This window comes from Neopelma chrysocephalum, unplaced genomic scaffold (assembly GCF_003984885.1).
Source record: "Neopelma chrysocephalum unplaced genomic scaffold, ASM398488v2 Primary Assembly neopelma1_288, whole genome shotgun sequence".
Classification (NCBI taxonomy): domain Eukaryota; kingdom Metazoa; phylum Chordata; class Aves; order Passeriformes; family Pipridae; genus Neopelma; species Neopelma chrysocephalum.
This window is the reverse complement of record NW_020897950.1, coordinates 138,462-149,957: the sequence shown is the minus strand read 5'-3', so window position 1 is coordinate 149,957 and position 11,496 is coordinate 138,462. Positions and strand designations below refer to the sequence as shown.

Here is an 11,496-nt window from a genome sequence, read left to right as displayed (position 1 = left end):
GCTGGGCTCAGGCTGCCCCAGGGCTCCGGGCAAAGCCCCAGCCCCGGGTTCTGAGGAGGCTCCAGCAGCAGCACCAGGACAGACTCCGGGCTCTCTGTGTGGTCCCGGAGTCTCCACCGCGGGTTTGCTCAGCTGGGCAGGGGCAGGAGGAGCCCTCCCTGCCCCGCGGGGTGTTCCAGCTCTCATTAAGGGCTCAGGCACCTTCCCACATTCCCAGATACGGGACGGAGGCAGATGAGGTCGGTGCTCCCTCAGCCCCCCGGGGGCGTTGGCGGGGCCGGGTTGTGGCAGCGTTTTTGGGAGGGGAGGCGCTGCTGGAGCCGGGCTGTGCCGCCCACCGGCACCACCGGCACGGCTCGGCGGGGAAGGGGTTGGAAATGAGATGCAGACCACGGGCTGGAGCGGAATTTTCCCCCGGCACGCTGAGGCAAGAGGCAGCAAGTCCCTGCAGGCCCCGGCACACGCAGGATTTTGGGGAAGCTGCATCAGCCCAGGGGCTGCTCTCACACCCGAGGGGTCCTTGGAGGTTTTGGGGGAGTCCCAGAGCCGGGGGACTCCCTTCAGGGCTGGATTTGGGGTGGTTGGGTGACCGGGCACAGGCAGCAGCACCATTTAACCCGCAAACTTATGAGGTGCAGCCTTGGGCTGAGCACGAACCCCCCAGAGACAGACAATGCCAGGATCCCGAGCTCCTGCTGCTCCTGGCCAAGGCCTGGGTGGAAGGCAGGACAAGGGGTGTTTGCTCGAGGGCTGGGGTCCCCCGTGGCCACATTTAAGGGGTTTAAGGCTTTGTGTTGGCGGGCCCCTGTGGGAAGGAAGAGCAGCTCTGCCAGGGGATGGTGTGGGAAGGACCCCAGGACTGGGGTGGCCATGGGGTGACCAGACCCACAGGAAACACTTGTGGAAGAGGTTGGGAGGGCAGTGACCCCTCCAGCCTCTGTGCTTCTCCCCCCACCCCAATTAGCACGTGTCTGAATGAGGGGAATTAGGGGGGAAATTGCTCTGAGTCACTCGGAGCCCTCCCTTCCTCCGGCTACTTTTTCCGATCCCGCTGCCACCACGGTGCCATCCCCCGGTGACACGTCCCCATCCACAGCAGTAAAGCCGGGCTTTGCTGGGCTCTGGGCGCGGCTTTACCGCCGATGCTGGGTCAGCTGCTGGCCCCAGACCTCACCAGCCCCCCAGAACAACCAGTTTTACCCCCCTGCGGCTCATCCCCATGGGAGCGTTGGGACTGACGGTGACCACGGGCGTCCAAATCCCCCGTTGGCAGAGTTTGGGGCATTGCACAACCCCCCGTGCCCTCCCGTGCTGGGGGCTCAGGGGGGGCTGCAGGTGGTTCACGGGGATGGGCAGGGGGGGTTGGAACAGCGCTGGAGGAGGAGGAACAGGAACGGGGGGCACAGGATGGGGCTGTGCCCGAGGCCGGTGGGTTCGCAGCGTCCCTGGGGAGCTCGGGCGGGACTCGGTGTCCTCTCCGAGAGCCGCGGTGTCACATCCCACCAGGTGGCAGCAGGAGGCCGGTCCTCGGCTCCAGGGAACCTGAATCCCGGAACATTTTAGGTTGGAAAAGACCTCTGAGACCATCGAGTCCAGCCTGTGCCCCATCCCCACTTTGTCCCCCAGCCCAGAGCACTCAGTGCCACGGCCAGTCCTGCCCTGGACACCTCCGGGGATGGCAAGACCTCACCTGGGGGTGGAGGGAGGCTGGATTTGGGGCTTCCCCCCCTTCCTGTGCTCCTGGAGGCTGCTCCTGGGACAGCCCTGTCCCCAGACAGGCAGCAGAGCGCCCCGTGTCCCTCTGGAGCTCGGGGGTATCATCACCTGCTTGGTGTCCCCTCTTTTGGGGAGCTCCTTGGAGTAAAACGATCTGTAAGGATTTGGGGACCACTCAGGGTGTTGGGGGGCTCATTCTGCACCCCACCTGATCCCACAGCCCCTGGGTGGCACAACAGGAGTCCCCCACCCCACACTGCAGCCCCTGCTGTGTTCGCAAACGTCCTGTTGCACCAACACCCGAGGTTGGTTCCTGCCTCAGTCCTGGGGAAGGTCCTGGGGTGGGTTATGCAGGGACCAGAAGGGCTGGACACCCCCAAAAGAGGGTTCTGAGCCCCCAAAAACTGATGTGCTGCAAATGGCACCCAAACCACCCTTGTCCCTTAGGATCACCAGCCCTGGTTCTCGGGGTCGATGTCCTCCTGCCCTGCAGGGGGGTGGCACTGGAGCAGCTCCACTCTCCACTGGGTGTGGGGGCTCTTCCTGCTCCAGAGACCCCAGAATGCTGCAGGATGGGGTGTATGAGCTGGTTTGGGGGGTGGGATTGAGGATGTGGCTCCAGATCTGCCACCCTGTGCAGGGCTGAGGGAACTCCGGGCCCTGGGGCAGATTTTACCTCCTCAGAAGGTGTTTGACCCCTCAGATGTCAAAACTGGCTCCAAAGGAAGCTGAAGCAACCTGGGTGAGGCAACTTGTGGTGGTCTTGTGTTAACTGGGGGGGGGAGGAGGCGGGTCTTGCTTCAGTTCTGCTGCTTTGGGGAAGCTTCTGGAAGGTTCCTTCCCGGAGCAGGGCGATTTCAGGGCTTTGACTCAGCCTTGGGAAATCACAACTGTTCCTTTTCCTCCCCCTGAAGATGTTTGGAAATCAGGCTCTGAGAGTGCCTGGGCGGCTGCTCAGCAGCTCTGGTGCTGTTTCCAGCCCGAATTTCCCTCTGGAAAGCAGCTGATTAATGACAGATGAACCTTCCCGGGATGAATTGGGATGTTCTGAGGGAGGAGTTGGGGTTGTTCTGGGTTCTTGTCCCCACAAAACCCGGTGGCTGGACCTTGCTGCTGGATGCAGCCCCAAAACTTAATGTGTCCACCCCCATATGGAGCAAAACTGCCCTAGAAAGGGTGTTCCTCCCAAAAAGAGTGTTTATCCATCCCCATCCGTCCTTCCAGCTCCTGCCCACCACCACAGCTTGCTCCAAGGAGACCCATGGAGTGTTTTCAGGCCCAAATGGGTTTTTTTTCTAGCTGAAAATGTTGAATTTTAGTGTCTTCTGTGACCCCTGGGGCACGTTGTGATACCTGGAGCATCCTGAGCACCTGCTGGAGGGAACCCTGAACTTCCCACGCATCCACCTCCCCTGAGCCTGTCTCCAAGGATTTCCCTCCCCTGGATTTGCAGGGTTTAAGGGGAGAGGAGAGCGCAGGACTCGCCTGGAGGAAAACCCACACAGACACAGCAGAGCTTTGGCAGCCTCAGGGCAAATCTTTATTTGGCAGCAAACCCACCACACTTTGCAGAAGGGGGGGAGGGAGGTGGGCAGAGAGGGGTGGTCCGAGGTTGGGGTTGATCTTGGAGCCTTTCCCAGCCTGAAATTTTCCAGGGGGGGGAGGAAACCAGGGGCTGCAGCGCGGCCGAGGGGCCAAGCCCAGCTCAGTGGTGGTGCTGGTGCTGGTGGTGGTGCTGGTGCTGGTGCTGCTGGTCCTCCACCTCGTGCAGGTGCTCGTGGGTGGCGGCGGTGACGCGGAGGACGAGCAGCATCGACTCACAGAAGCTGATCTGGGCGTTCTTGTTGACGTCCAGGTCCTTGAACATCTCATCTATGGTGGCCTTGTTCTTCACATGCTGCAAAGGAGGAGGGGACAGGGTGAGGGGGAGCATCACTCACAGCTCAAACCTCTCCTTGGGTGAAAAAACCCTTCGCTCGACACTAGAAAAGCGAGTTGCAAAAATAATGGGATTTGGGGGTGGTGTTTCTGAGCCCATTTCCAGATGGCAAAGGAGCTCCTGGGCAGCCTAACCCTGATTTTTGTGGAGGAGGGGATGAGGGTCAATACCCAGCTGCAGGTTCACCCAGACCTGGGTGGGATTCCTTCCTCTGTCTTTAGGGAGCAGGTTTGGAAAGGGGAGGTTGGACAGGGAGGGTTGGGCAGGAGATATCCAGGTTAGGGGGGTCCAGCCCAGCTCCCTCCCCATGTGGACCCTGCTCTGGGCCCACTCACCTTCAGGTAGTTCCCAAGCTGCTTCTCAATGAGGAGCTTCAGCTCCTTCTTGGTCAGGGTGTCCCTGTCCCCCTCCCGCCTGGAGTACTGGTGGAAGACATCAATGATGACATCTATGGCCTTTTCCAGCTCGGAGAGCTGCTCCTGGCTCTGGGAGCCCTGGAAGAGAAAGGATTGCACCAAATAACAGCAAGAGCCACAACGGGTGTGGAAATCTGCCGAAACCAGGGCGGTGAGGACATGGCCAGGGGGGTTTTCCCTCGAAATGTGCCTCCTTCCTGGCACTGCTGGAGCTCCCAAACCAGCTGGTAGCACCCCAAAAACCTCTGTAGAGATACAGAGCACAAGATCTGATGTCCTGGAGCCCCTTTGGTGGTCAGAACGTGCCAGGGGGGAACCTCCTCCAGGAGAAAACATCCCTGTGGGATGAGCCTGAGTGGAGCTGGTTGTGCTCTGCCAGCAGCCGAGGGCAGGTCATGATGAGATGCTCCTGAGGGTCTTCACACCTCTGGTGGCCCAACCAGCACCTGGAAAAGAGACCTTAAATGCACATTGGACTTGCCTTGCTCATCTTGGCAGCGGAGTGAGATCCCCTGGGGCTGGTGTGGGGCAGGTCCCAAGTGAGGGGTCTCTTATACCCTGGCCATGAAAGGTTGTGAAATGTCCCTGTTTCATCCAGTTCCAGTCCATGCTCATGACACACTTGGCATTGCTTAAGGCTCAGGGGCAGTTCCTTAAAAGGGTCTCTGTGGCTTTTCCCACAAGGTCGGGGTGTCACGGACTCCACTGGGGTGGCAGGGGGTGGGCAGGGCATGGAAATGTCCCCTCAGGTGGGTCCCCTTCACCTGGTTGAGGTTTGGGCTGTGAACTTTGCCCTCACCCTGTTCCCTCCTTCCCAGCACATGGGAAATGAGGAAATGTGGGAAAATCGTGCTCAGTTCTCCACCAACTCTTGCCAAAAGTCCGTCCCCTTGGGATTCTTCCACTTCACCTGGTTTTGCCCATTCATGGGGGTGTCTTCTGGTGCCACGGGGCACCCACACCATCATTCCTGCCCCTCTCCAGTGAGTGTCCCCATCCCTGCAGAGCTGGGGCACCCCGAAGTGTCCCAGTGCTTCATCACGTTGGAAAAGCCCCCCAAGATCATCAGATCCAACCTTTGACCCATCTGTCTCCACCCAGACCAGCGAGTGCCACAAGCACAGGCAGCAGTGCCAGGGCTGCCCGTGTGACACGGGCACAGAGGTGGCACTGAGGGACCATCCCCTGCCTGCAGCAAATGTCTTTCCGTGACAGACACCTAATCCAGGGCGTGTGCCCGGCCTGGCAGGGCTCTGGGAGCTCCATTTCACCTCCAGGGGTGGATTGTCCCCACCCCAGGTGTGCTCTGAGCTGCACAGACCAGGTCTGGCTGAAAGGTGTATATTTTTTTTTGCACTTTTTGGGACTCTGTCCTCCCTCTGTGGCTTTTGGTGTTGTTGTCTCTCAGCGTGGCACAGACCCAGCGCAGGCGCTTTGGCTTCGGAGCTGCCAAGTTTGGGAGCAAAACGAGACTTTCCAGTGTTTCTTCATCAAAAAGCACTGCCTGCTGACTCAGCAGACTCGTTTTGGGGTTTGTTTAACCTGTCAAGCATTGTGTTGGTCTCAGACACAAAGTGGAGGCCAAAACAGGGCCATGAACAGGCCTGGGGCGAGTTCCAGGAGCTCCAGAGGAGCTGGTGTGGGGCAGCACCGTGCAGGGAGCTGCTCAGAGGTGCAGCCTTGGTCTACAAACTGCTTTTCAGGGAGAATTTCTTCCTGGAAAGGGTGGTCAGGCCTTGGAAGGGGCTGCCCAGGGAGGTGGGGGAGTCCCCAGCCCTGGAGGTGTCCAAGGAACGACTGGATGTGGCACTGAGTGCTCTGGGAGATGGTCAAAGGTTGGACTTGGTGACCTCTGAGGGCTTTCCCATCCTCAGTGATTCTGGGAATGATTCTGTGATACAACAACCCCCCCCCCTGGACTCCAGCCCTCACTGGGGGTGCTCTGCATTTCATAACAGGGGTGTTCTGATGCTCAGAAGGTCTAGAGAAGGTCTGGGCTGTTTCACAACAGGGTGTCCGGGACCATCCCCGGCGTTGCAGAATTTTGTAGCAATATCAGGAAACCCCCCTTTTGGTCACTTTATCACCCTGGAGGTGGGGAAGAACAAGGGTGTGGGAGGGGTTTCTGAGGTGGGATAGTGTCTGGATCCTTGGATGTGCCCACAGGCAAGAGGAATGAGCCCCTGTGTGTTTGGTTGTGACCTGGGGTGACCAGGGAGCCCGGGCAGCGCTGAGGGTCCCAGGAACGTGTCCTGGCACAATTTTCTGCTGGCTCTGAAGTCCCCCTTGCACAGGACTTGCACAGCCCCATGTCCACCTACAACCCCGTCCCCAAGGCCAGCGGGGTCTGGCAAAGATCTGCTCACTGGAGCTGGGAGAGACTGGGGAACTCAGGATGTGTTTCCAGGTGCCCAGGGTTGGTTGTGCCCCGAGGAGCTGAGCCCTGGCAGGGCACCCTGAGCTTGACAAGGGTTGCAAAACTCTTTCAAAACACACTTTTAAGGGCTGATGTGGGCAGAGGGAAGAGCAGGGCTTGTCACCCCCTGGGTTATCCCCCAGGACCGGTGCCCACCCATGGGATGCGGAAGGAATTGCCAGCACGGGAAGGACTCGGTGGATTTCAAGTGATGCTTTATTGTCTCACAGGCGTGAGGGACCCCAGCAGGCAGAGAGCACCCAGAGCCCCATTCCTAAAGCAGCCTGCTCCCGGTTTTCCATGGGGGGGGAGCTCAGTCCTGGTCGGGCCCACAGCGGTCGGAGCCGTGGCTGATGCGATGGGCGTCGTCAGCCACCTTGGCCAGCACAATGCTGAACTCCTCGAAGGACAGCTCCTTGTCCTTGTTGAGGTCGGTCTCCTTGAAGATCTTGTCCAAGTAACCGCGTTGGTTCCTGCCCTGGAATTGGGGGACAGGAGAGGTTTTAGTGTGTCCCCTCCCCGGGCTCCGAATCCAGCAGTGGAAACAGAGCCAGCTGGGTCCTTCCATGCCCTGGGATGTGTCTGGATCTGCAGGACATCATGACCCTCTCCTACAGTGCAATTAGCCCCTAATTAAGCCCCAAGTGGACACTTGTCCTGAGTCCCTCTGGCTTGGAGGAAGGAGCTCAGGTGGCCCCACAAGTCTGACCACAGTGAACCACGACCGTGGTGGGACCTGCTCCCCATTCCCTCAGAGCCACCTCAGCCTCGTCCCCCGGCACATCCCGAGGGAATGCTCCCCCAGGGAGCCCCTCTGGCACTCACACAGGCCTGCAGGAAGGTGGGGGCCTGCTCGGTGATCAGCGTCTGGAAGTCGTTGAAGTTGAGGAAGTCGAGCTCTCCCTGCCTGACGCTGTAACGGTGATAAACGTCCACGATGGTCTTCAGGGCCTTCTCCAGGGTGCAATTCCCGGGGAACTGCCGGCTCTCGGCGTGGCTGTGGGTGCTGGCAGACATGGCTGAGCTCGGGAGGTACCTGCAGAAACTGGGAAACACCTCAAAGCTGTGAAATGGGCCCAAAATCAGGCACCCCAGGGAGGGAGAGCTGCCCCTGCCCAGCCCTGGGGGCTGTGTTCTATTTTATATGTAATGCCAAAATATATATTGTGTTATTTCTATATATAATATATAGTATATAATATATAGTATATAATATAGAATACATTATATATATTATATATTATATTATGTTATGTTATATTATATATAATGCAAAATTATACCTATATTATGTTATTTTAATATATATAATATATAACAATATATAATATAATCACATATATATAGTAATAAAACACATGCATTATATATTATATATATTCCATATAATGCCCGAATTTATCCTTTTTTTGCAGCCCAAACCAGCCTCCTCCGCAGCCCTGAGTAGAAACCACCCCCCTGGACTGAGTCCACGTCCAAAACTGCGTCTCCCTCACCGTGTCCCCTTGGAGGCCCTCCCGGTCCCACTCACCCTGGTCTCGAGGAGGGTGTGCAGAGAGCGGGTCCCTTGTGTGCTCCCAGAGCCCGGGCAGCCCTTTTATCCCCGGCTGAGGGGCGGTTTCACCACAGCTGGTGACACACCTGCCGCAAGCAGCGGCTTGAGTTCGCCTTTCCCGCTCCTGGAAATTGCCGGGTGGGCCCTTCCCGAGCCCCTCCCGGCTCATTCCTCCTCAGGCAGTTCCTGGTTGCACCCACCAGGCTTTGGAAACGCCGTCCTTGCCCCAGCTGTCACCTCTGCCAGGCCCCACGTGCAGCAGGAGGGGACCCAGGCTGGGTGTGTGGTCACACCTGGGCGGGAAGGGCAAGGCCACCTTGGCACAAGTTGCCAGAACTTGGTGAGTTTTGCAATGCACCGAAAATTCACACATTTTCAGACTGGTGGGGGACAAAGTTGGGCTGTTTTGCACAGAAACGGGGGTGACTTTGTCCCCTGGTTCTGATTTTCACGTTCTCTGCTTTCTACAACCCCAACTGGTTGGACTCTCCCCAGCACGAAGCAGCATCTGCCTTTCAAAACTGGTTTTCCAGAGTATTTTCCATTCCTTTCTATCTTCGTGTCACCCACACCAGACCTTTCCTCTTGCTCCAGGAATTTTCTGGAGGAAACCGGCCATAAAACCAGAAGAAAAGCCGAGCTCAGGGTCTCCACGGGCTGGTGGATGAACCACTGAATGTTTTGCAACTGTCACCTCTGTGTCACCCGTCCAGAAGAATGAGGAGACTCTCAGAAGATTTAAACCAAGACAATAGATACCAGGAAGAGGAGAGGACCAGCAGAACAAGAGGGTAACCAGTCCTGTTTGAGGATGCTCCTCATGTGGCCCGGGGGCAGTGGCAGGAACTGTTGCATGAGTTTTATTCCCGTATCCCTGACTCACATTATTGCTTTTTTTGTGTTCCGGCTCCGCTCATTAGGGACTGTCAGCAGTCCCAAATTGCATCCTCATTCCTCAGCTGACAGGGAAAGCCTTGGGCAGGGTTTGGAGTGCTTGTGTAGCCCCCACATGTGACATCTGGGCCCTGAATTCCTGTTTTTCCTCCTTTTTGTTCCCCAAAACCTGTGGGGAGGCAGCTCACGGTGCCCAGGCCTGCAAAGGGAGTGATGCCCAAGTGCCACCCGGGTGCCCTGGCAGGACAGCGAGTGGCATCTGCCTCCAGGGGACAAGGGCTGCTCCCCAAATCCCTTGTGGAGCCTGACAGCAGTGACCTGTGTCACGGGGTGCAAGTGCCCTCACAATGGTTGGGTTTCACGTGGGACGGGCTCCTGGTTTCAGCTGATATTGGAAATGTCGGAGCCTCCTGAGCCTGAGGGTTTCCCCCTCAGTGCACAGTCACCAGCACAGTCAGGAGCTCTTTGTCACTCCTATTTCTGCCCCCCAGGAGCCCACGGTGACCTTTAGAAGTGCCAGGACTCGGGGGGCTGCCGTCCCACCCTATAAACCCCCCCAATTTCATTGTGCAGAGTCACCACTGGGTGTGACCAGGGCGGCACCTCCGAGCAGCTCCCGCCACGGAGCTGCCCCACATCAGCCCCCCTGGAGCTCCTGGAGCCCCTCGGCCTTGTTCTCTGCTGGGCTGGGGCCGGTTGGTTGCTTTGGGGGTTGCAAAAGCATCACAGGCACCCCCAGGATGTGGCACCTCCAGGGCTGGGGCTTGGCAGAGACCTGGGGAAGGATCCCCCTCCTGCTGTGCTTCACCCTTGGCACATCCTGGAGCTGGTCCAAAGAGGGACTGTGAGAAGAAGAGCTGAGGATGTTCCCCACCTCTGTTACCCCCCTGGCACATCCTGGAGCTGGTCCAAAGGGGATTTGGGAGAAGCAGGGCTGGGGATGTTCCTGTGCTTCGCCCCTGGCACATCCTGGAGCTGGTCTAAAGAGGGACTGGGAGGAGAAGGGCTAGGAATGCTCTGGTGCTTCCCCCCTGTTGTGTCCTGGAGCTGATCCAAAGAGGACTGGGAGAAGCAGGGCTGGGAATGCTCCAGCTGCTCCTACCAAGGACACGCTCACTGTCTGCTGAGGTAGAGGGTGCTGGGACCAACCACCCACTGAGCAGTGGGAGCACACTGGGATCTGACCCCCTTCAGGAGCCCACACAGCCTGTTTTGCTCAGTGGGGACTCCCCACTCTGCCCAGAGCAAGATCCCCCTGTGCCACCTTCCCCTCCCGTTGCTCCTCCAGCTCAATCTGTGTTTAACTCCCCCAGCCATGGGTTGGGTGAGAATCCCACCTGTCCCCGGAGCCCCCAGAACACAGAAGATGCATTTGGTGCTCAAAGTAAAGGATTTTATTTCAATGCCGCAGGTAGAAGCAGCTGACAAGGCTTTGGTTCCAAGGAAGGGAACTTCCTGGTTCCCTGGTGCTGGGGAAGCAGAGCCCCATGGGCACAGACACCCTGGGAGACGCTTCAGTTCCGGGGACGGCGGCCGTGGTCGTGCCCGTGGTCGTGCCCGTGGTCATGCCCGTGGTCATGGTCCCCACCAGGGCCCTTGTGGGACCTGTTGTGGGCATCGATGGCCACCAGGTTGAGTGTGGTCATGAACTCGGTGAACTTGAGGCGCCCGTCGTGGTTCGCGTCGGCTTTGGTGAAGAGCTGGTTGATGTAGTCATCAGTGCTCATGTTGGGCTGCAGCAGGACAGACAGAACAGGGCTCAGGCTCACCCTGCCAGCCCTCAGCTGGGAGGACTGAACCCCAGAAAAACCCTTCTTCCCTTTGGGAAGCTCCCAGCCCCAAGGAGGGCAGCATTCCCACAACACTCAGCTCCTCCATCCCTGGAAGTGTCCAAGGCCAGGTTGCAGCAACCTGGTCTAGCAGGAGGTGTCCCCATGGCAGGGGGTGGAATAGGGTGATCTTTCAGGTCCCTTCCCACCCACCCATTCCATGATTCCATGACCTTACCGGCTTGGTGTCTTGCAGGAAGGGCTTGGCCGTCTCCTTCAGCAGCTTGGAGAACTCGGTCTTGCTCAGGTAGTCGTCGATGGGGCGGTTCAGCACGGCATACTGGTGGTAGATGTTCACAGCACACTCCAGGGCCAGCTCCAGGTCGGTTTTCATCCTGCTGGGAAGGGACACACAGCAAAACATCAAAGCAGGTTGGAGGAGGAGGACTGGCCTCTCTCCTGGCCCATCCCAGTGGCACTTCTGGCACCACAAAGGCACCCTTTGGAAGAACCTACTCACCTTGGAGGAGTTCTGGGCTCTGCAGACAGTGCACAGGAGGAGCAGAGAGAGCAGGAGCAAGTGATGCTGCAGATGAGACGACGCCTCTTTTATACTCTCCCTGAGCTACGATTTGTGACACCCTCAAATCTCCTCCGGGGCAGCAACCCTGGGAATTGTGCAAGGCTGCTCAGCACGCCCAGGTGGTGACTTCTTGGCTCCAGGAACTGGCTGCTCTCCCTGTTAACGAGGGAGGGGACGCCCCAAACTCATCAGGACAAAACGAGGAAAC

General features: G+C 58.2%; 3 protein-coding genes and 1 long non-coding RNA gene across 4 annotated transcripts; 1 reads left to right on the top strand and 3 right to left on the bottom strand.

Annotated features, from left to right (window-relative positions):
• Positions 1-3,229: 3,229 nt before the first annotated feature.
• LOC113978075 (protein MRP-126-like) lies at positions 3,230-4,583 on the bottom strand. Its single transcript, XM_027704771.1, has 3 exons — positions 4,553-4,583; positions 3,991-4,149; positions 3,230-3,613 (listed from the first exon to the last, which is right to left on the bottom strand). The coding sequence occupies exons 1-3, from the start codon at positions 4,559-4,561 to the stop codon at positions 3,422-3,424; spliced, it is 360 nt and encodes a 119-aa protein (XP_027560572.1). The 5' UTR covers positions 4,562-4,583; the 3' UTR covers positions 3,230-3,421.
• Positions 4,584-6,693: 2,110 nt separating this feature from the next.
• On the bottom strand, positions 6,694-7,522 carry LOC113978076 (protein S100-A8-like). Its single transcript, XM_027704772.1, has 2 exons — positions 7,313-7,522; positions 6,694-6,965 (listed from the first exon to the last, which is right to left on the bottom strand). Exons 1-2 carry the CDS (start codon positions 7,502-7,504, stop codon positions 6,801-6,803), a joined length of 357 nt encoding a protein of 118 aa, XP_027560573.1. The 5' UTR covers positions 7,505-7,522; the 3' UTR covers positions 6,694-6,800.
• LOC113978077 lies at positions 7,423-8,905 on the top strand. The gene is made up of 2 exons (XR_003537493.1): positions 7,423-7,519; positions 8,637-8,905. It is a non-coding gene; the product is annotated as an uncharacterized LOC113978077 (long non-coding RNA).
• A 1,545-nt stretch (positions 8,906-10,450) lies between these two features.
• On the bottom strand, positions 10,451-11,240 carry LOC113978098 (protein S100-A9-like). The gene is made up of 3 exons (XM_027704798.1): positions 11,226-11,240; positions 10,944-11,103; positions 10,451-10,669 (listed from the first exon to the last, which is right to left on the bottom strand). The coding sequence occupies exons 2-3, from the start codon at positions 11,097-11,099 to the stop codon at positions 10,451-10,453; spliced, it is 375 nt and encodes a 124-aa protein (XP_027560599.1). The 5' UTR covers positions 11,100-11,103; positions 11,226-11,240.
• Positions 11,241-11,496: the final 256 nt, after the last annotated feature.

Coding starts and splice junctions, on each gene's coding strand:
- LOC113978075 (XM_027704771.1), bottom strand. Junction 3,614..3,990: donor AGCTTGGGAACTACCTGAAG/GTGAGTGGGCCC, acceptor CCTCCTTTGCAG/CATGTGAAGAACAAGGCCAC.
- LOC113978076 (XM_027704772.1), bottom strand. CDS start 7,504: ATGTCTGCCAGCACCCACAGCCACGCCGAGAGCCGGCAGTTCCCCGGG. Junction 6,966..7,312: donor CCACCTTCCTGCAGGCCTGT/GTGAGTGCCAGA, acceptor CCCCAATTCCAG/GGCAGGAACCAACGCGGTTA.
- LOC113978098 (XM_027704798.1), bottom strand. CDS start 11,099: ATGAAAACCGACCTGGAGCTGGCCCTGGAGTGTGCTGTGAACATCTAC. Junction 10,670..10,943: donor TCCTGCAAGACACCAAGCCG/GTAAGGTCATGG, acceptor GTCCTGCTGCAG/CCCAACATGAGCACTGATGA.